Source organism: Paroedura picta, chromosome 16 (genome assembly GCF_049243985.1).
Source record: "Paroedura picta isolate Pp20150507F chromosome 16, Ppicta_v3.0, whole genome shotgun sequence".
NCBI classification, from domain to species: Eukaryota; Metazoa; Chordata; class Lepidosauria; order Squamata; family Gekkonidae; genus Paroedura; species Paroedura picta.
The window spans coordinates 14180815-14204799 of record NC_135384.1 but is presented as its reverse complement, the minus strand read 5'-3'; the positions used below and the strand labels follow the sequence as shown (position 1 = coordinate 14204799).

The following is a 23985-nucleotide window of genomic DNA, read 5'->3' as shown; positions in this document are numbered from 1 at the left end:
CCATTTTCTAGCTATCTCCTCCCCTTCCCTAGGCAGCCATTTTGAAGCTGATTCCTCCACTCCCCTAGGCAGCCATTTTGTAGCTTATCCCTCCACTTCTATGGCAGCCATTTTGTAGCTGACTCCTCTCCTTCCATGGCAGCCATTTTGCACCTAACTCCTCCCCTTCCATGGGAGCCATTTTGTAGCTGACTCCTACCCTTCTATGGCAGCCATTTTGCACCTGACTCCTGCCCTTCCATCGGAGCCATTTTGTAGCTGACTCCTCCCCTTCTATGGCAGATATTTTGTAGCTGACTCCTCCCCTTCTATGGCAACCAATTTGTAGCTGACTCCTCCCCTTCTTTGGCAGCCATTTCTTAGCTGACTCCTTCCCTCACCTAGGCAGCCATACTGTACCTGACTCCTCCCCTTCTATGTCATCCATTTTGCAAGGGACTCCTCCCCTCACCTAGTCAGCCAATTTGTACAAGACTCCTCCCGTTCTATGGCAGCCATTTTACAACTGACTCATGGCAGCCATTTTGTACCTGATTCATCCCCTCACCTAGGCAACCATTTTGTAGCTGACTCCTCCTCTCACGTAGACAGCCATTTTGCACCTGACTCCTCCCCTTCCATGGTAGCCATTTTGTAGCTGACTCCTCCCCACCCCTTGGCAGCCATTTTGAAGCTGATTCCTCCCCTCCCATAGGCTGCCATTTTGTAGCTTACCCCTCCACTTCTATGGCAGCCATTTTGTAGTTGACTCCTCCCCTTCTATGCCAGCCATTTTGTAGCTGACTCCTCCCCTTCTATGGCAGCCATTTTGCACCTGACTCCTCCCCTCCCCTAGACAGCCATTTACTAGCTGACAACTCCCCTTCTATGGCAGTCATTTTGGAGCTGACTCCCCACGTTCTATGGCAGCCATTTTGTAGCTGACTCCTCCCCTTCCATAGCTGCCATTTTGTAGCTGACTCCTCCCCTCACCTAGGGAGCCATTTTGTAGCTGACTCCTCCCCTAACCTAGGCAGCCATTTTGAAGCTGACTCCTCCCCACCCCTATGCAGCCATTTTGCAGCGGACTCCTCCCCTTTCATGGCAGCCATTTTGTATCTGTCTGTTCCCCTCACCGTGGCAGCCATTTTGTAGACGACTCCTCCCCTCACCAAGGCAGGCATCCTGTAGCTGACTCCTCCCCTTCTATGGCAGCCATTTTGGCCCTGACACCTCCCCTTCTATGGTAGCCATTTTGTAGCTGACTCCTCCCCTCACCTAGGCAGCCATTTTGTAGCTGAATCCTCCCCTCACCTAGGCAGCCATTTTGTACCTGACTCCTCCCCTTCTATGTCATCCATTTTGTAGCTGACTCCTCCCCTTATATGGCAGCCATTTTGTAGCTGACTCCTGGCCTTCTATGGCATCCATTTTGTAGATGACTCCTCCCTTCTATGGAGCCATTTTGTAGCTGACTCCTCCCCTTCTATGGCAGCCATTTTGTAGCTGACTCCTCCACACCCCTATGCAGCCATTTTGTAGCTGACTCTTCCTCTCACCTAGGCAGCCATTTTGTAGCTGACGCCTCCCCTTCTATGGCAACCATTTTGTAGCTTACCACTCCACTTCTATGGCAGCCATTTTGTAGTTGGCTCCTCCCCTTCTATGCCAGCCATTTTGCAGCTGACTCCTCCCCTTCTATGGCAGGCATTTTGTACCTGACTCCTCCCCTCCCCTAGGCAGCCATTTTCGAGCTGACACCTCCCCTTCTATGGCAGCCATTTTGTAGCTGACTCCTCCCCTTCTATGGCAGCCATTTTGTTGCTCACTCCTCCCCTCCCCTAGTCAGCCAATTTGTACCAGACTCCTCCCCTTCTATGGCATCCATTTTATACCTGACACCTCCCCTTCCATGAGAGCCATTTTGTAGCTGACTCCTCCACTTCAATGGTAGCCATTTTGTAGCTGACTTCTCCCCTTCTATGGCAGCCATTTTGTAGATGACTCCTCCCCTCACCTAGGCAGCCATTTTATAGCTGAGTCCTCCCCTTCTATGGCAGCCATTTTGTAGCTGACTCCTCCCCTTCCATGGCAGATATTTTGTAGCTGACTCCTCTCCTTCTGTGGCAGCCATTTTATAGATGACTCCTCTCCTTCCCTAGGCAGCCATTATGAAGCTTATTCCTCCCCTCCACTAGGCAGCCATTTTGTAGCTTATCCCTCCACTTCTATGGCAGCCATTTTGTAGCTGACTCCTCCCCTTCCATGGCAGCCATTTTGCACCTAACTCCTCCTCTTCCATGGGAGCCATTTTGAAGCTGACACCTCCCCTTCTATGGCAGCCATTTTGCACCTAACTCCTTCCTTTCCATGGGAGCCATTTTGTAGATGACTCCTCCCCTTCTCATTGCAGCAATATTGTACCTGACTCCTCCCCTTCTATGGTAGCCATTATATAGCTGACTGCTCCACTTTTATGTCATATATTTTGTAGCTGACTCATCCCCTTCCATGGCAGCCATTTTGTACATGACTCCTCCCCTCACCTAGTCAGCCATTTTGTACCTGACTCCTCCACTTCTATGTCATCCATTTTGTAGCTGACTCCTCCCCTACTATGGTAGCCATTTTGTAGCTGACTCCTCCACTTCTATGTCATCCATTTTGTAGCTGACTCCTCCCCTTCTATGGCAGCCGTTTTGTAGCTGACTCCTCCCCTTCTATGGCAGCCATTTTGTACCTGACTCCTCCCCTTCCATGGGAGCCATTTTGTAGCTGACTCCTCCCCTTCTATGTCATCCATTAGCTGACTCCTCCACTTCTTATTGTTGAAATTTTGCAATTGACTCATGGCAGCCATTTTGAAGCGGATTCCTCCCCTCACCTAGGCAGCCATTTTGTACCTTACCCTCCCCTCCTAATGGCAGCCATTTTAGTTGACTCCTCCCCTTCTATGGCAGCCATTTTGAAGCTGATTCCTCCCATCCCCTAGGCAGCCATTTTGCACCTGACTCTTCCCCTTCCATGGTAGCCATTTTGTAGCTGACTCCTCCCCACCCCTATGCAGCCATTTTGCAGCGGACTCCTCCCCTTTCATGGCAGCCATTTTGTATCTGTCTGTTCCCCTCACCGTGTCAGCCATTTTGTAGATGACTCCTCCCCTCACCTAGGCAGGCATCCTGTAGCTGACTCCTCCCCTTCTATGGCAGCCATTTTGGCCCTGACACCTCCCCTTCTATGGTAGCCATTTTGTAGCTGACTCCTCCCCTCACCTAGGCAGCCATTTTGTAGCTGAATCCTCCCCTCACCTAGGCAGCCATTTTGTACCTGACTCCTCCCCTTCTATGGCAGCCATTTTGTACCTGACTCCTCCCCTTCTATGTCATCCATTTTGTAGCTGACTCCTCCCCTTCCATAGGAGACATTTTGTAGCTGACACCACCACTTCTATGGCAGCCATTTTGTAGCTGACTCCTCCCCTTCTATGGCAACAATTTTGTAGCTGACTCCTCCCCTTCAATGGCAGCCATATTGTAGCTGATTCCTCCCCTTCTATGGCAGCCAATTTGTAGCTGACCCATGGCAGCCATTTTGTACCTGACTCCTCCCCTTCTATGGCCATTTTGTAGCTGACTCCTCCCCTCCCCTATGCAGCCATTTTGCAGCTGACTCTTCCTCTGACCTAGGCAGCCATTTTGCACCTGACCCCTCCCCTTTCATGGTATCCATTTTGTAGCTTACCACTCCACTTCTATGGCAGCCATTTTGTAGTTGGCTCCTCCCCTTCTATGCCGGCCATTTTGTAGCTGACTCCTCCCCTTCTATGGCAGCCATTTTTTACCTGACTCCTCCCTCTCCTAGGCAGCCATTTTCTAGCTGACACCTCCCCTTCTATGGCAGCCCTTTTGTAGCTGACTCCTCCCCTTATATGGCAGCCATTTTGTTGCTCACTCCTCCCCTCACCTAGTCAGCCATTTTGTACCTGACTCCTCCCCTTCTATGGCAGCCATTTTGCACCTGACACCTCCCCTTCCATGAGAGCCATTTTGTAGCTGACTCCTCCACTACAATGGTAGCCATTTTGTAGCTGACTCCTCTCCTTCTATGGCAGCCATTTTATAGATGACTCCTCTCCTTCCCTAGGCAGCCATTATGAAGCTTATTCCTCCCCTCCACTAGGCAGCCATTTTGTAGGTTATCCCTCCACTTCTATGGCAGCCATTTTGTAGCTGACTCTTCCCATTCTATGGCAGCCATTTTGTATTTGTCTGCTCCCCTCACCTTCGCAGCAATTTTGTAGCTGACTCCTCCCCTAACCAAGGCAGGCATTCTGTATCGGACTCCTCCCCTTCTATGGCAGCCATTTTGACCCTGACTCCTCCCCTTCTATGGTAGCCATTTTGTAGCTGATTCCTCCCCTCACCTAGTCAGCCATTTTGTAGCTGAATCCTCCCCTCACCTAGGCAGCCATTTTGTACCTGACCCCTCCCCTTCTATGGCAGCCATTTTGTACCTGACTCCTCCCCTTCTATGTCATCCATCTTGTAGCTGACTCCTCCCCTTATATGGCAGCCATTTTGTAGTTGATTCCTGCCCTTCTATGGCATCCATTTAGTAGCTGACTCCTCCCCTTCTATGGCAGCCATTTCGTAGCTGACTCCTCCCCTTCTATGCCAGACATTTTGTAGCTGACTCCTCCCCTCACCTAGTCATCTATTTTGTACCTACCTCCTCCCCTTCTATGGCAGCCATTTTGCACCTGATTCCTCCTCTTCCATAGGAGACATTTTGTAGGTGACACCACCCCTTCTATGGCAACCATTTTGTAGCAGACTCCTCCCTTTCAATGACAGCCATTTTGTAGCTGACTCCTCCCCTTCTATGGCAGCCATTTTGTAGCTGACTCCTCCCCTCACCTAGGCAGCCATTATGTATATGACTCCTCCCCTTCTATGGTAGCCATTTTGCACCTGACTCTTCCCATTCTATGGCTGCCATTTTGTATCTGTCTGCTCCCCTCATCTTGGCAGCCATTTTGTAGCTGACTCCTCCCCTCACCTAGGCAGGCATTCTGTAGATGACTCCTCCCCTTCTATGGCAGCCATTTTGGCCCTGACTCCTCCCCTTGTATGGTAGCCATTTTATAGTTGACTCCTCCCCTCACCTAGGCAGCCATTTTGTACCTGACTCCTCCCCTTCTATGGCAGCCATTTTGTAGCTGACTCCTCCCCTTCCATGGCAGCCATTTTGTAGCTGACTCCTCCCCTTCCATGGCAGCCATTTTGTAGCTGACTACTCCCCTCACCTAGTCAGCCATTTTCTACCTGGCTCCTCCTCTTCTATGTCATCCATTTTGTAGCTGACTCCTCCCCTTCTATGGTAGCCATTTTGTAGTTGACTCCTCCCCTCACCTAGTCAGCCATTTTGTACATGACTCCTCCCCTTCTATGGCAGCCATTTTGTACCTGACTCCTCCCCTTCTATGTCATCCATTTTGTAGCTGACTCCTCCCCTTCCATGGCAGCCATTTTGTAGCTGATTCCTCCCCTCACCTAGGCAGCCATTTTGTACATGACTCCTCCCCTTCTATGTTAGCCATTTTGCACCTGACTCCTCCCCTTCTATGGCAGCCATTTTGTACCTGACTCCTCCCCTTCTATGTCATCCATTTTGTAGATGACTCATCCCCTTATATGGCAGCCATTTTGTAGCTGACTCCTGCCCTTCTATGGCATCCATTGTGAAGCTGACTCCTCCCCTTCTATGGCAGCCATTTTGGCCCTGACTCCTCCCCTTCTATGGTAGCCATTTTATAGCTGACTCCTCCCCTCACCTAGGCAGCCATTTTGTACCTGACTCCTCCCCTTCTATGGCAGCCATTTTGTACCTGACTCCTCCCCTTCTATGTCATCCATTTTGTAGCTGACGCCTCCCCTTTTATGGCAGCCATTTTGTATCTGACTCCTCCCTCTTCTATGGCAGCCATTTTGTAGCTGACTCCTCTCTTTTCATGGCAACCATTTTGTAGCTGACTCCTCCCCTCACCTAGTCCGCCATTTTGTACATGACTCCTCCCCTCACCTAGGCAGCCATTTTGTACCTACCTCCTCCCCTTCTATTGCAGCCATTTTGCACCTCATTCCTCTCATTCCATAGGAGACATTTTGTAGGTGACACCACCCCTTCTATGGCAACCATTTTGCACCTGACTCCTCCCCTTCTATGGCAGCCATTTTGTAGCTGTCTGCTCCCCCTCACCTAGGCAGCCATTTTGTAGCTGACTCCTCCCCTTCTATTGCAGCCATTTTGTACCTGACTCCTCCCCTTCTTATTGCAGCCATTCTGCAGTTGACCCATGGCAGTCATTTAGTACCTGACTCCTCCCCTTCTATGTCAGCCATTTTGTAGATGACTCCTCCACTTCTTATTCCAGACATTTTGCAATTGACTCATGGCAGCCATTTTGTAGCTGACTCCTCCCCTTCTATGTCATCCATTTTGTAGCTGACTCCTCCCCTTCCATAGGAGACATTTTGTAGCTGACACCACCACTTCTATGGCAGCCATTTTGTAGCTGACTCCTCCCCTTCTATGGCAACAATTTTGTAGCTGACTCCTCCCCTTCAATGGCAGCCATATTGTAGCTGACTCCTCCCCTTCTATGGCAGCCAATTTGTAGCTGACCCATGGCAGCCATTTTGTACCTGACTCCTCCCCTTCTATGGCCATTTTGTAGCTGACTCCTCCCCTCCCCTATGCAGCCATTTTGCAGCTGACTCTTCCTCTGACCTAGGCAGCCATTTTGCACCTGACCCCTCCCCTTTCATGGTATCCATTTTGTAGCTTACCACTCCACTTCTATGGCAGCCATTTTGTAGTTGGCTCCTCCCCTTCTATGCCGGCCATTTTGTAGCTGACTCCTCCCCTTCTATGGCAGCCATTTTGTACCTGACTCCTCCCCTTCTGTCATCCATTTTGTAGCTGACTCCTCCCCTTCCATAGGAGACATTTTGTAGCTGACACCACCACTTCTATGGCAGCCATTTTGTAGCTGACTCCTCCCCTTCTATGGCAACAATTTTGTAGCTGACTCCTCCCCTTCAATGGCAGCCATATTGTAGCTGACTCCTCCCCTTCTATGGCAGCCAATTTGTAGCTGACCCATGGCAGCCATTTTGTACCTGACTCCTCCCCTTCTATGGCCATTTTGTAGCTGACTCCTCCCCTCCCCTATGCAGCCATTTTGCAGCTGACTCTTCCTCTGACCTAGGCAGCCATTTTGCACCTGACCCCTCCCCTTTCATGGTATCCATTTTGTAGCTTACCACTCCACTTCTATGGCAGCCATTTTGTAGTTGGCTCCTCCCCTTCTATGCCGGCCATTTTGTAGCTGACTCCTCCCCTTCTATGGCAGCCATTTTGTACCTGACTCCTCCCTCTCCTAGGCAGCCATTTTTTGCTAACACCTCCCCTTCTATGGCAGCCCTTTTGTAGCTGACTCCTCCCCTTATATGGCAGCCATTTTGTTGCTCACTCCTCCCCTCACCTAGTCAGCCATTTTGTACCTGACTCCTCCCCTTCTATGGCAGCCATTTTGCACCTGACACCTCCCCTTCCATGAGAGCCATTTTGTAGCTGACTCCTCCACTACAATGGTAGCCATTTTGTAGCTGACTCCTCTCCTTCTATGGCAGCCATTTTATAGATGACTCCTCTCCTTCCCTAGGCAGCCATTATGAAGCTTATTCCTCCCCTCCACTAGGCAGCCATTTTGTAGCTTATCCCTCCACTTCTATGGCAGCCATTTTGTAGCTGACTCTTCCCATTCTATGGCAGCCATTTTGTATCTGTCTGCTCCCCTCACCTTCGCAGCAATTTTGTAGCTGACTCCTCCCCTAACCAAGGCAGGCATTCTGTATCTGACTCCTCCCCTTCTATGGCAGCCATTTTGGCCCTGACTCCTCCCCTTCTATGGTAGCCATTTTGTAGCTGACTCCTCCCCTCACCTAGTCAGCCATTTTGTAGCTGAATCCTCCCCTCACCTAGGCAGCCATTTTGTACCTGACCCCTCCCCTTCTATGGCAGCCATTTTGTACCTGACTCCTCCCCTTCTATGTCATCCATCTTGTAGCTGACTCCTCCCCTTATATGGCAGCCATTTTGTAGTTGATTCCTGCCCTTCTATGGCATCCATTTAGTAGCTGACTCCTCCCCTTCTATGGCAGCCATTTCGTAGCTGACTCCTCCCCTTCTATGCCAGACATTTTGTAGCTGACTCCTCCCCTCACCTAGTCATCTATTTTGTACCTACCTCCTCCCCTTCTATGGCAGCCATTTTGCACCTGATTCCTCCCCTTCCATAGGAGACATTTTGTAGGTGACACCACCCCTTCTATGGCAACCATTTTGTAGCAGACTCCTCCCTTTCAATGACAGCCATTTTGTAGCTGACTCCTCCCCTTCTATGGCAGCCATTTTGTAGCTGACTCCTCCCCTCACCTAGGCAGCCATTATGTATATGACTCCTCCCCTTCTATGGTAGCCATTTTGCACCTGACTCTTCCCATTCTATGGCTGCCATTTTGTATCTGTCTGCTCCCCTCATCTTGGCAGCCATTTTGTAGCTGACTCCTCCCCTCACCTAGGCAGGCATTCTGTAGATGACTCCTCCCCTTCTATGGCAGCCATTTTGGCCCTGACTCCTCCCCTTGTATGGTAGCCATTTTATAGTTGACTCCTCCCCTCACCTAGGCAGCCATTTTGTACCTGACTCCTCCCCTTCTATGGCAGCCATTCTGTAGCTGACTCCTCCCCTTCCATGGCAGCCATTTTGTAGCTGACTCCTCCCCTTCCATGGCAGCCATTTTGTAGCTGACTACTCCCCTCACCTAGTCAGCCATTTTCTACCTGGCTCCTCCACTTCTGTCATCCATTTTGTAGCTGACTCCTCCCCTTCTATGGTAGCCATTTTGTAGTTGACTCCTCCCCTCACCTAGTCAGCCATTTTGTACATGACTCCTCCCCTTCTATGGCAGCCATTTTGTACCTGACTCCTCCCCTTCTATGTCATCCATTTTGTAGCTGACTCCTCCCCTTCCATGGCAGCCATTTTGTAGCTGACTCCTCCCCTCACCTAGGCAGCCATTTTGTACATGACTCCTCCCCTTCTATGTTAGCCATTTTGCACCTGACTCCTCCCCTTCTATGGCAGCCATTTTGTACCTGACTCCTCCCCTTCTATGTCATCCATTTTGTAGATGACTCATCCCCTTATATGGCAGCCATTTTGTAGCTGACTCCTGCCCTTCTATGGCATCCATTGTGAAGCTGACTCCTCCCCTTCTATGGCAGCCATTTTGGCCCTGACTCCTCCCCTTCTATGGTAGCCATTTTATAGCTGACTCCTCCCCTCACCTAGGCAGCCATTTTGTACCTGACTCCTCCCCTTCTATGGCAGCCATTTTGTACCTGACTCCTCCCCTTCTATGTCATCCATTTTGTAGCTGACGCCTCCCCTTTTATGGCAGCCATTTTGTATCTGACTCCTCCCTCTTCTATGGCAGCCATTTTGTAGCTGACTCCTCTCTTTCCATGGCAACCATTTTGTAGCTGACTCCTCCCCTCACCTAGTCAGCCATTTTGTACATGACTCCTCCCCTCACCTAGGCAGCCATTTTCTACCTGACTCCTCCCCTTCTATGGCAGCCATTTTGTACCTGACTCCTCCCCTTCTATGGCAGCCATTTTGTAGCTGACGCCTCCCCTTTTATGGCAGCCATTTTGTATCTGATTCCTCCCTCTTCTATGGCAGCCATTTTGTAGCTGACTCCTCCCCTCACCTAGTCAGCCATTTTGTACCTACCTCCTCCCCTTCTATTGCAGCCATTTTGCACCTCATTCCTCTCATTCCATAGGAGACATTTTGTAGGTGACACCACCCCTTCTATGGCAACCATTTTGCACCTGACTCCTCCCCTTCTATGGCAGCCATTTTGTAGCTGTCTGCTCCCCTCACCTAGGCAGCCATTTTGTAGCTGACTCGTCCCCTTCTATTGCAGCCATTTTGTACCTGACTCCTCCCCTTCTTATTGCAGCCATTCTGCAGTTGACCCATGGCAGTCATTTAGTACCTGACTCCTCCCCTTCTATGTCAGCCATTTTGTAGATGACTCCTCCACTTCTTATTCCAGACATTTTGCAATTGACTCATGGCAGCCATTTTGTAGCTGACTCCTCCCCTTCTTATTGCAGCGATTTTACAACTGACTCATGGCAGCCATTTTGTAGCTGATTCATCCCGTCACCTAGGCAACCATTTTGTAGCGGACTCCTCCTCTCACCTAGGCAGCCATTTTGCACCTGACTCCTCCCCTTCCATGGTAGCCATTTTGTAGCTGACTCCTCCCCTTCCATGGCAGTCATTTTGTAGCTGACTCCTCCCCTCCCCTAGGCAGCCATTTTGTAGCTGACTCCTCCCTTTACCTAGGCAGCTATTTTGAAGCTGATTCGTCCCCTCCTCCAGGCAGCCATTTTGTAGCTTACCCCTCCCCTTCTATGGCAGCCATTTTGTAGGTGACTCCTCCCCTTCCATGGCAGCCATTTTGTAGCTGACTCCTCCCCTCACTTGGTCAGCCATTTTGTAGCTGACTCCTCCCCTTCTATGGCATCCATTTTTCACCTGACTCCTCCCCTTCCATGGGAGCCATTTTTATCTGACTCCTCCCCTTCAATGGCAGCCATTTTGCATGTGATTCCTCCCCTTCCATAGGAGACATTTTGTAGGTGACTCCTGCCCTTCTATGGCAGCCATTTTGTAGCTGACTCCTCCCCTCACCTAGGCAGCCATTTTGTAGCTGACTCCTCCCCTTCTATTGCAGCCATTTTTACCTGACTCGTCCCCTTCTTATTGCATCCATACTGCAGTTGACTCATGGCAGCCATTTTGTACCTGACTCCTCCCCTTCTATGGCAGCCATTTCGTAGCTGACTCCTCCCCTTCTTGTTGCAGCCATTTTACAGCTGACTCATTGCAGCCATTTTGTAGCTGAGTCATCCCCTCACATAGGTAGCCATTTTGCAACTGACTCATCCCCTTCCATGGTAGCCATTTTGTAGCTGACTCCTCCCCTTCTTATTGCAGCCATTTTATAGCTGACTCATGGGAGCCATTTTGTAGCTGATTCCTCCCCTTTCCTAGGCAGCCATTTTGTAGCTGATTCATCCCCTCACCTTGGCAGCCATATTGGAGTTGACTCCTCCCCTCACCTAGGCAGCCATTTTGTAGCTGACTCCTTGCCTCACCTAGGCAGTCATTTTTTAGCTGTCTCATCTCCTTCCTTAGGTAGCAATTTATGCTGACTCCTCCCTTCTCATGGCAGACATTTTGTAGGTGATTTCTCCCCTTCCCTAGACATCCATTTTGTATCTGACTCCTCCCGTTCCCAAGGTAGCTGTTTTGCAGCTGACGTCTCCCTTCCACAGGCTGCCGTTTTGTAGCTAACTCCACCCTTACCTAGGCAGCCAATTTGTAAGTGACTTATGGCAGCCATTTTGTAGCTGACTTCTCCTCTTCTATAGGCAGCCATTTTGTAACTGACTCCTCCCCTTTCCTATATAGCCATTTTGTAGATTAGGCATGGTAGCCATTTTGTAGATGAATCTTTCCCTTTCTTAGGCAGCAATTATGTAGCTGACTCCTCCTCTTCTCATGGGAGCCATTTTGGAGCTGATTCTTCATAGCCATTTTGTTGCTGACTCCTCCCCTTCCCTAGGCAGCCATTTTTTAGCTGACTCATGGCAGGCATTTTGTAGCTGACTCCTCCCCTTCGTATGTTTTTGGGAATTTTCCCCTTCCCTTGGCAGCCTTTTTGTAGCTTACTCATGGCAGCAATTTTATAGAAAAATATGGTTCTCTCCAGAGTTAGCTAGAGAATCAAGGTCAATGCCTATGGATTCAATTTTGGAGCCAATAGCCTGAGACCATTTCGAAGAATAATGGCCAGATTGAAGAACTGCAAGGAGGCTATTTGGTGGAGGACTAATGAAAAGATGGAGCCAGTGTTTTATGGATAAAATCCAAGAACATGATTCAATAGACCCAGCTCGGCACATAAAGTCAAATAGGTTACCGAATTTGGTAAGAACAAAGTTCTGCAGTAGAAGGCCGCAGACCATAATACAAGCTTCATGCGTTCTTAAAAGGTGAGTGTGTGTGTGTGTGTGGGGGGGGGGTAAGCATGCAAGCAATGTCAAAAAATAATAACAGGGACCTCAAGATGGCGCCATAAAGAAAGCTGGACTTCAGTTCAGCTCTTAAGCCATGCCGAGGGTCAGGGGCTTATGCACCTGGCTGACCTGAACAGATACGCAAATCTGCTCACCGGTCGCCCCAGGAACCGGGAACGGTGACCTGAGGGTCCTACAGATCCATAGGGAGAAGCAAGACCTCCCTGGATTAATAGCGGCTTGAGCTCAAGGTCACGATGGCGTCTTTGTCGCAAACAACTTTACAAGCTTGAAACGACCAGCCGACTTCACATTCTTCCCAGACCATCATTTACCAGATCGATAGGAGCAGAAGCTGACAGAAGCTGGAACCTACAACAGTAAGAATTGAAAGCTTTCTGGCTTTTCTCTCTCTCCTCTCACAAGCTCTTCCCTCCCCCCCCTCAACCAATTTACAAGCGAATTCCTTCTTTCCCCGAGTGAGAGACTCCCAGCTAATTACACCCATTAACCAAACAAAGAGAGTGCTTTGAAGATTTATAGGTGAACGTTCAGTGGGAGAATTTGACTTGATACGGAGATCGACAAACTGATAATTTGGGATCGCTCGTGCTCCCGCGAGACCTCACGAGACTTTCTGTTTATAGTTTGTGACTGCCTAGAACTATGGAAGAATTAACAAAGGCACAGCTTTTCCATTTGTTATGCAAAGGAAACTCAGAGATACTGAAATCAGTCAATAAGCTGGAAAAGGAAATTCGTGGGACTAAGGGGGAGTTTTTGGATGGAGCCCAAGATCCGGAGAGACCAGCTGATGACGCAGCTCAGCTAACAGTAAATCAAGTGAAACTTCAGGAGGGAGAGAGTGCCAGAGATGTAAAAAGCCAAAGTATCTTTAAAGAACCCGGGAAAACAGATTCATGGAAGGAAAGTACCAAAAACCTGGAAGTCTATTCAGAGCAGGAAATGACTTGGATCAGCAAAATAAAAAGAGTCTATTCAAAAACGACAGCAACTAGGAAGCTATCAGGAGATATTTCTGTGCGACCAGAGGAAGAGATCCAGATTGACAAAGGATTCAGAGCCCCCTCAAAGGCGATTACAAGCAAGAATCAAGCAAGAGATTTCTCTGGCCCTGACAGAAGGACAATCAGAAACACTCTACTATGGAAAAAAATACAATTTCATTTTCTGCGACCACCTGAAAGATGAGCTGAACAATGGAGTATTCTCCTGGCTTCTTGTGAGAAAAAAAAAAAAAAAGCAGTAGCAACCTTTAGGACAGGTCTAATATATGAAGGAAACTGACTTTATATCACTTAAGACAGTAATAGAATATATCCTTATAATAGATTATACCTTCCTATGTATCAACTACTACTTTGTTAAGAAAGATGGTAATAACTCCTAGATCAGGATTAATATGCGATGGGAATTGAATATGTATGTTAATATGTATGTCAAAAGAGGATGACAAACCATATTTTATAGGCATTAACAAGACAACAGTAGTAATTCTTGGGTTAGGGCCAACTTATGAAGGAGACTGACCTAATATCATTTAAGATAATAACAGAATGTATTCCTATAACAGATCTCATATGTATTAACAATCACTTGGCTAAGAAATATGGTAAAAACTTCTAGACTAGGAATAATATGTGATGAGAACTAAATATATATGTTAAAAGAGATGGCAAACCATATCAACTGGTCGCTTTCTCCTTACAACTTCTCTGTAAATGCTTTATATAATAATAAACAATAAAATTATTATATAAAAAAAGAATTAATAACAGGACAAGGTTTTAGTTTAAAATTGGGAGCAGTTTGTGTTTGTTTTCTAATATCATGGAATTACAAGATATGCTTTGCTACTCTTTTCCAAAATGAAAACAAACATTGCGGTTTTCTCAAGCAGAAAAATTCATAGAATCATAGAATCATAGAGTTGGAAGGGGCCATACAGGCCATCTAGTCCAACCCCCTGCTCAACGCAGGATTAGCCCTAAGCATCCTAAAGAATCCAAGAAAAGTGTGTATCCAACCTTTGTTTGAAGTCTGCCAGTGAGGGGGAGCTCACCACGTCCTTAGGCAGCCTATTCCACTGCTGAACTACTCTGACTGTGAAAGATTTTTTCCTGATATCTAGCTTATATCGTTGTACTTGAAGTTTAAACCCATTACTGCATGTCCTCTCCTCTGCAGCCAACAGAAACAGCATCCTGCCCTCCTCCAAGTGACAACCTTTCAAATACTTAAATAGGGCTATCATGTCCCCTCTCAACCTCCTTTTCTCCAGGCTGAACATTCCCAAGTCCCTCAACCTATCTTCATAGGGCTTGGTCCCTTGGCCCCAGATAATCTTCGTCGCTCTCCTCTGTACCCTTTCAATTTTATCTATGTCCTTCTTGAAGTGAGGCCTCCAGAACTGCACACAGTACTCCAGGTGTGATCTGACCAGTGCCGTATACAATGGGAGTATGACATCTTGCAATTTTGTTGTGATGCCTCTGTTGATAGAGCCCAAAATGGCATTTGCCTTTTTTACCGCTGCATCACACTGCCTGCTCATGTTTAGTTTACAATCCACAAGTACCGCAAGGTCTCGTTCACACACAGTGCTACCTAGAAGCGTATCCCCCATCCAGTAGGCATTCCTTTCATTTTTCAGACCCAGATGCAGAACTTTACACTTACCTTAATTAAATTGCATCTTGTTCTCATTTGCCCATTTTTCCATTGTGTTCAGATCTCGTTGAACTCTGTCTCTATCTTCCAGAGTATTTGCTAGTCCTCCCAATTTGGTGTCATCTGCAAACTTGATGAGTAGTCCCTCCACCCCCTCATCTAGATCATTAATAAATATGTTAAAAAGTACAAGGCCGAGCACCGAGCCCTGAGGTACCCCGCTACTCACCTCTCTCCAGTCTGATGAAACACCATTGACAACAACTCTTTGAGTGCAGTTCTCTAACCAATTTCCTATCCACCTATCTGAAAATCCAGATTGCAGTCCTTCAACTTATCCATCACAACAGCATGGAGAACCTTGTCAAAAGCTTTACTAAAATCCAAGTAAATGACATCAACCGAATTTCCCCGATCCAGCAAACCTGTTACTTGGTCAAAAAAGGAAACCAGGTTGGTCTGGCAGGACCTGTTGGAGACAAATCCATGCTGACTTCCTTGGATCACCAAATTGTCCTCCAGATGTTTGCAGATCGCTCCCTTTAATATCTGCTCCATTATCTTCCCCAAAACAGAGGTCAGACTCACTGGTCTGTAGTTTCCCGGGTCATCCTTCCTCCCTTTTTTGAAGATCGGAATAACGTTTGCTCTCTTCCAGTCCTCCGGGACATCTCCAGTCCTAAAAGAGGTTCCGAAGATGATGGACAAGGGCTGTGCAAGTTCTCTGGAAGGTTCTTTGAGTACTCTTGGGTACATTTCATCCAGACCAGGGGATTTGAACTCATCCAGTGCTGCTAAATGCCTCTCGACAACCTCTCTATCCATGTTAACCTGCCACCCAGACACTATCATTTGGCTAAGGCCATCTCTAGATGTGCCTAAACACTTTGACCTGTGGGAAAAAACAGATGTAAAATAGGCACTAAGCCTTTCTGCTTTCTCTGCATCTTCTGTTAGAGTTTGTCCATCCACACCCAACAGTGGGCCTATTGCCTCCTTTACTTTACGTTTGCTCCTCACATAACTGAAAAATCTTTTCTTGTAACAATGGGCTTCCCTGGTCAATCTTAGCTCACTCTCAGCTTTGGCCTTTCTGATGATTGATCTACAGTGCCTAGTAACCTGTGGGTACTCTTCTTTAGAGCTCTGTCCTTCCCTCTATTTCCTGAACATTTTCCTTTTCTTTCTTAGTTCCTCTTGAAGTTCTCTGTTCATCCAAATAGGCTTCTTAGAGCTCCTGCAGTGTTTTCGTCTTTCTGGGATAGTCATTGATTGAGCATGCAATAGCTTACTGAGTAATTCAATAGGAAAATGGGGAAGGTTGCACAAACTCTAAAGATGCATTTTGATTCCTGCAGAAGTCAACAACAACAACAAACCTTTAATTTTATTTGTTTGTTTGTTTGTTTGTTTATTTATATTTTTATACTGCCCTTCCAGGGCAGTTTACAGAAAACATTTCAGCACTTTTACATGGAACAGTATCAGTATCAATATAACAATATAACAATATAAAAACACTAACATACCAACTAGACCTAAAACAGTATTTCAACAACAATAAATTTGACACACCATTGGTAGGTTCAAACTCTCAGAATGGGGTGCGAGGGGACCTGTAGATGTTATGGGTCTTTCAACCTCAAGCAAATGCCTGGTGGAAGAGCTCCTTTCTGCAGGCCCAGCGGAATTTTAGAAGTTCTGGCAGGGCCCTGATCTCTTTGGGGAGCTCATTCCACCAGGTGGGGTCCAGGACTGAAAAGGCCCTGGCCCTTGTTGAGGTCCAATGTGCCTCTTTAGGCTTTATAATAGCATATAAAAGTACAATATAAGGAGGGAAAGTGCAAAAGCATCCACTGCTATACAGAGAAAACAAAGGCAGAGATCGTGCTTTAGATCATGCTTTTCCCTCCCTTCCCTCCTGCAGAAGTCCCCTCCCCCCCAAAAAAAGGAATCATTTCTACAACAATACAGTGAAATATTGTCTTGGAGTAGAAATATAATCCTAAATCGAAATGTTTAATTAATTTTGGGATGTATGAGTGATACAGAGAAGTTTATTAGATTATATGATTATGGTCATTAGACAAAACATGACTTTAGGGCAGCCAACTCTAGATTGGAAAACTCCTGGGGATTTGGGGGCAAGGTCCAAGAAGGGCAAAGTTTGGGAAGTGAAAGGAGCACGTCAAATTCATGTTAAAATTCAGTTTGCAATCAGCAGATATTATGAGAGGATAATGCTTAGATCGCTATCATTATAAGTTTTACCTATTAATTATTGCAGACCAAATATATTGTCTGGTCACTTGGAAAGATCAGAAAAAATTTGAAGTTCTCCAAACCAAGTAGAATGAAGGTTTTTCTCTTTTAGCATGCCATTGCATGAGTACATATTGTGCCACTGCCAATGGCCAGTTGAGACCAAGGCTAAAACTATCAGCACCACTAATTAGGAAAGCCTGCACAGTCATTACAGTTGTTTTCTTGCTGGGGAAGAAATGTCCAGGGGCATTCATGGCATCTAAAATCCCTATAAATTAGCAAGGCTTTGATGCATATAAATCTTCTTTCTGTATATGCATCAGTAAAGTCATTTCTTAAAGAAAGTGAGACTGGGCAAAGGAACAACAAGTTCATCAAGAGAAGAGAATCTAAGAAGGCCCAGGAAATACATTCTACTGAGTAATGAAGGTAAAGTGGGCAAAGTATCCATTAAATGAACCTTCATCTAGCATGTCATTATAGGTAAAATTAGCTCGAACACACCAGCAGATTCATTTCCTGATCCATGGAAAATCGGAACAAAACTCTTGCGGATGACACAGTGCATGACCACAAATCTCTGAGAATGGAGAAAAAGTTAATCACAAGGAAGCTATTGGTACTGCTGCTGCTTTTATTACTGGGCCAGGCTGTATGCAAGAAGCATCCCACCCAATGCACCACAACTGTTGATCTTCTTCCTATTCCTCATGCATCTTATCAGCCGGGTGACCTGATTGTGGGTGAGATTGTCTCTCAGATCTTTTACTTATACGGAGCTCCAGCATACCGAGAGCAGCCTAAACAGTTGTTCATTTCTGAGCCTATGTAAGCCATCCATTTTGTACCATTGATTCATTTAACAAAATCCTCATTGTATACAGCATTTGTAAAAAGAAAGGGAAGATTAGCTTTCTTCTGGTGGGCACAAATTATATAATTTGATTCACAGAAGAGAGCAAAAGAGCAGTGCCAATATAAAGGGGGTGGGGAGAGACCCTGTAAGTTAATTAAATCAGATTTATTATATCTTAAATCTGACAGAGAGGAAACATTCAGGTAGGATTATATATTTATCTGTACCAATCCAACAAATTTCAAAAAAATAAAACTATGCATGGGGATACAACCTAAAAAGACATATTGCTTATTTCGGTAGCTTCAGTTCAACTATTTAAAAAACTGTCCATTAAATAAAGTCACTAAGTGTTTCTGTATAGGCCAGTCTTTATAGTGCAGAGCAATGATGTAATCTAACCATGACCTCTTATCCGTATTTTGAATACTGTTGTATGCAAAGGACCAAAATATATATTTTTTTCATACCAGTGCAGTAAAATTAACATATGTCAATAGCACAACTAAAAGCATAACCGGAACACTGTAAAAAGCAGAAATGTGATACGTTAGTCTAAAACTAAAATGGCATAGGAAGTAGGGGTAAAAATATGGAGAACATAGACCGTTTATGCATTGGAGGTTTCATGCCAGACTGCAGGCTGGAGTTTTAGTCATGGCAGGTTGCCCCACCTCTTCCTGCACCCACACGGCGGAGCATTTGGACTGGTGCATCTCAGCTGTCCTCTATTTGTGCTCCTGCATGGGAGCTGGGGCAGTGAAGTTCTCAGTGCATGAACAGTCTTAGGGAAGATGTATTTTTGCTCTTTGGTTTTAAGGTCACCTGTGATTCTCATTATAGATCGGTGCCAAAAAACTACCAGCATAACCTGGCCTTGGCTTTTGCCATCAAAGAGATCAATGGGAATCCCAACATCTTACCAAACATCACTTTGGGCTTCCACATTCTCAACAGCTACTATAGGGAAAGGATGACCTATAAAGCCACCCTGAGCTTCCTTTCTACACAGCACAAATTTCTCCCCAATTTCCAGTGTGATAAACGAAGCAATCAGATTGCAGTTATTGGAGGACTGAATTCAGAAATGTCTGCCAATATGGCCACCATAAGCACCATATACAAGATGCCACAGGTAGGCTATCACTTTGAGGGACACCCCATAGTGTGGTATGGGAATTTCATGCCTTGAACATTTCAGTTAAAATATGTTTCTTTCTCTTTTGAAATATCTATATATCTATATCTATATATACACACACAGACATTTTTTCCCCCAGCTCATTTATGGATCACTATCACCAACACATGGTAACCAATTGCTCGTTTCTTCTGTGTATCAAATGGTCCCAAATGAAACCACTCAGTATATTGGAGTTATCAGGCTATTTCTCTACTTCAGATGGACATGGATTGTACTCTTTGTTGCAGAAGATGACAGCGGGGACAGGTTCTTGCAGATCATGGTGCCAATGCTTTCTGAGAATGGCATCTGTTTTGACTTCTGTATAAAAATACCAAAACAGACTTATTTCCAAGATGCGGTGGATGTGCTTCTAAAACAGGGGGAATATTTCAGTGTTCTCACTCAAACCAATGCCAATGTGCACTTTGTCTATGGAGAAAACTCATCCATGTTCAGTTTGAGATTGGTGTTATTTTTAGTAACCTTTATTTCATTTCCACCCCTGCATAAGGTATGGATTGTTACATGCCACTGGGATTTTGAATCAGTATCTTTCCAAAGACCTTTTGATATAGAAACTTTTCACGGCGCCCTATCCCTTGCAGTTCACTCAAATCAGCCACCGGGATTCAAAATGTTCCAGCAGTCCATAAGCCCTTCCTGGGCAGAAGGAGATGGTTTCATCGAGAACTTCTGGGAGCAGGCATTCGTTTGTTCACTGAGGAATCCAGATGTTCATGGGGACAGCAAGAAAATGTGTTCTGGAGAAGAGAAGCTGGATTCTATTCCACTCGTTGTATTTGAAATGAACATGACTGGCCACAGCTATAATGTCTACAATGCTGTTTATGCAGTGGCACACACGTTGCATGCTAACTACATAATCCAATCTAAGCACCAAGCAAGAGAAACAGGGAAGGGTTTAGCCGTCAATAATGTGCAACCCTGGCAGGTAACTCCTTCTCAACCACGATATCACAAAGACACCGTGCTTTGTTTTATATTTCACATTTAAAATATTTGTACTGCAGAGCTCCACATCCAGATTTTGGAACACTTTCCAAACATACACCAAATACAAGGGCAGTATATCTAGTATTAAAAATTATGAAAAACAAAGAAAGCATTGCAATATCAATAAGCAGAGGGAACTAGTGAATAAAATTACATGAATAACAATTCAAGACATGTAGATAACCATCTCTCTATTACTGTGGGCACACTGTTGTGGGAAGAGGAAAGTGACTGTTGTGGGAAGAGGAAAGGGAAGGCGAATGTAAGTCCCTTTGAGACTCCTTCGGGTACAGAAAAGTGGCATTTAAGAACAAAGTCTTCTTCTTCTTCTTCTTCTTCTTATTATTATTCTACTACTACTACTACAACTGTGATCTTACGGTATTACAGGATGCAGTTTATCCCAATGTCTATAGGAGATATTCAGGATCTTGTCAATTCTAGAAATTGCAAAGCTATTGGTTTCTCTTCCTTACATTTTATATCATTTTTTCCTGTCAATCAGCTGAACGTTTTTTTAAGAAGCACCACATTCAACAACACTGCTGGTGACACAATACAATTTCATGAAAAAGGGGAACTGAAAGGTGGTTTTGATGTTACCAACTGGGTCACTTTCCCAAACGGCTCCTTCATCAGACTAAAAGTTGGAAGATTTGATCCTTGGGCTCCTCCAGGAGAAGAACTGACCATTCATGATGATCAAATTGTGTGGCACAGAACATTTAATCAGGTGGGATATCTTCATATAGATGATAGATAGATAGATAGATAGATAGATAGATAGATAGATAGATAGATAGATAGATAGATAGATAGATAGATAGATAGATAGTCAAGTTTTAGCTGCCAGTATTCCTCCCCATTCACCTCATTCCAATGATCTACATGTCACATGGCTTATGTTCATGCAACTACCATGATCCCCAGCATTGACCATTTGTTTATTGATAATTCACTGCTAAAAATATCCTTTGTTTACCTCTGTAAGCTTTCTTAGAAGAAAAAATGTGAGGAACTGATACAAAGCTGATATCGTAACTATATAGACCAGTTAAGAACAGAGCTCCCCAAGAATCCCATCTAAAAGGTGGTTTGACCAGGACTGTAACTGTCAAAAAATTCTTATACAGCTCTCATCTCATCATTTTAAGGTTTGCTCAAATCAAATTACAAAGAATGAAAACTTGGAATGCAAAATAGCATATAAGGCTCTTTGGAGATCCAGAAGAGAGTTGTGATTCCTGAGAACTGATCACAGCCAATGAAACTATTAATACCAAAGGATTCTGAAGATTAACCTTGGTCATAATTCCCTATCTAATTTTAAATCCAATTCAATCTCATCTGAGAGGTGGGAACCTTAAAAACAGACCAGATGTGTTGTGGGTACCAATCTCTCTTTCTGTTTATGGGCAGGTTCTACCAGTTTCCATCTGCAATGACCACTGCCTTTCTGGCTACAGTCGAAAAAAGAAGGAGGGAAAGAAATTTTGCTGCTATGATTGTGTTCCGTGTCCAGATCGGATGATATCTGAACAGATAGGTAGGAAACAAAATGAACAGAGATATTCACCTTACACAATATTATATTAAGCTAGACCCCATATAAGATCATGTTCAATGCTCTGCATGATCAATACTGTCTGTGCATAACTGTGACATCATCTTTTGTTGTTTGCTTTTCTGGTTGATTAATAAGATCCAAAAACCTTCATCTGAGCACACAAGAAATCCCAGTGGTTCAAAAACACTGATTTTTTGATTCAGACATTAGAAGCCTCAGAAAGAATCCTATAATTACCACAACCATCTTTTTTCTTTTGTCTTTGGCATATCACAGCTCTGATAGAGCTGTTCTGAATGAACAGTAATATCAGGGCACTTTCAACCTCACCAAACTCACAGGGAGTATATTTTGGGGAGAGTAAACGAAAGTGGGTATAAGACATTTTGAGAATCCTTGTTTAAAGCCAAGTATAATCTTCTCCAAAACACTCTGTCTTTTTCTCTTTCCAGATATGGATAGCTGTGTTCTCTGTCCACAATCTCAGTTTTCAAATCACAACAAAAATCAGTGCCTTCTCAAGGATATAATGTTCCTTTCTTATGAAGAACCCATAGGTATCATGTTAGCAACATTGGCTATTTTTTTCTACCTGGTCACAGCTTTGATCCTTTGGACATTTTTGAAACACAAGGATACTCCCATAGTCAAAGCCAACAATCGCAGTCTGACCTATCTTCTTCTCATCTCCCTTGCTCATTGCTTCCTCTGTGCCTTGCTCTTCATTGGGAAGCCTGGAAAGTTGACCTGCCTTCTCCGACAAACAAGTTTTGGCATCATATTCTCGGTAGCTATTTCAAGTATCTTGGCCAAAACCTTCACTGTGGTTCTGGCCTTTGTGGCTACCAAACCGGGCTCTAGGCTAAGGCCATTGGTGGGGAAAAGACAAGCGTATTCTCTTGTCCTTTCTTGCTCCCTTGTTCAAGTAGGCATTTGTGTTCTTTGGATCAGTACTTCCTCTCCTTTCCCAGAAAAGGACCTGCATTCACTGAAGGAGACAATCATACTGGAATGCAATGAGGGCTCAGCTGCCATGTTTTTCTGTGTCCTGGGCTACCTGGGCTTCCTAGCTGCAGTCAGTTTCATGGTGGCTTTCTTAGCTAGGAAATTGCCTAACAGTTTCAATGAGGCTAAGTTTATCACTTTCAGCATGTTGCTCTTTTGCAGTGTTTGGCTGTCTTTTATTCCAAGCTACCTGAGCACCAAAGGGAAATCCATGGTGTCCGTGGAGATCTTCTCTATCTTAATCTCTAGTGCAGGCTTACTTGGTTGTATTTTTCTCCCCAAATGTTATCTCATTGTCCTGAGGCCTGAACTAAACAACAGAAAGATGCTTGTAAAGAAGTAATATTGATAAAACATGTTATTGTCTGTATTATTTTATGTGCACTCTCTTAAATTGCAACAGACCTACGATGATTAAGTTTAGGTATCCAAATTGTTGGCATTTGAACTCATTAACTGACAACTTTTAAAATACGTAACACCACTAGAAATGTTTATCAGAGTTTCATAAGCATTTCTGTGTTGCCAACTCTGTGTTGGAAAATACCCAGAGAATTTGGTGGTGGAGGCCTATGATGGTGGGGAGGGAATTCAATGGGGTATGCCTTTCCAATGCAGCTGGTTTAAACAGGGGAACTTATCTTTGTCACCTGGAGATCAGTTGATATGGGAGAATTCCAGGCACCACTTCGAGATGGGAAATTCTCAACCACTTATGTTATCTCTCCCGATGGACTTTGAATTCACTTCCTTCTACCTTTTGATTAGGCAGATATGAGAGTGAATGAATTAATGAAGCATTTCCCTTTTCATAGAATTATAATTTTGTTAAATTGCCTTCTCTAACAGAAAGATGAATATTCCAAGGAGAAGCAAATCTCTACACCAAACACTGATGGACATAGGACTGCTTTTATTCATGTTCTGGCTCATGCCATCAAAAAGTACTATTTGTTATGCAACAGTTCAACCTTACTGCCTGTTTCTTGAGAAGCAGTCACAATGATGTGACTTGACTAGGTTTTTTGAGTAGACTTCATTAGAATTATTTTGTAAGGTTCACCCAACAATATTTGAGTTTGGTACAATATCTGGCAAGGAAATGTCTAGAAGGCTATAAGTTTATGCATTTTTAAATCATAAGAACAAAACTATTCACAAAAATTGGTGTGTTTCTTTATTGCCATTGTTTTGAAG

The 23985-nt window shown here is 45.0% G+C and overlaps 1 protein-coding gene across 1 annotated transcript; it reads left to right on the top strand.

Annotated features, from left to right (window-relative positions):
- The first annotated feature begins 19359 nt into the window (after window positions 1–19359).
- On the top strand, window positions 19360–23778 carry LOC143825402 (vomeronasal type-2 receptor 26-like). Its single transcript, XM_077313432.1, has 5 exons — window positions 19360–20154; window positions 20722–20949; window positions 21636–21762; window positions 22236–23119; window positions 23638–23778. Exons 1-5 carry the CDS (start codon window positions 19360–19362, stop codon window positions 23776–23778), a joined length of 2175 nt encoding a protein of 724 aa, XP_077169547.1.
- Window positions 23779–23985: the final 207 nt, after the last annotated feature.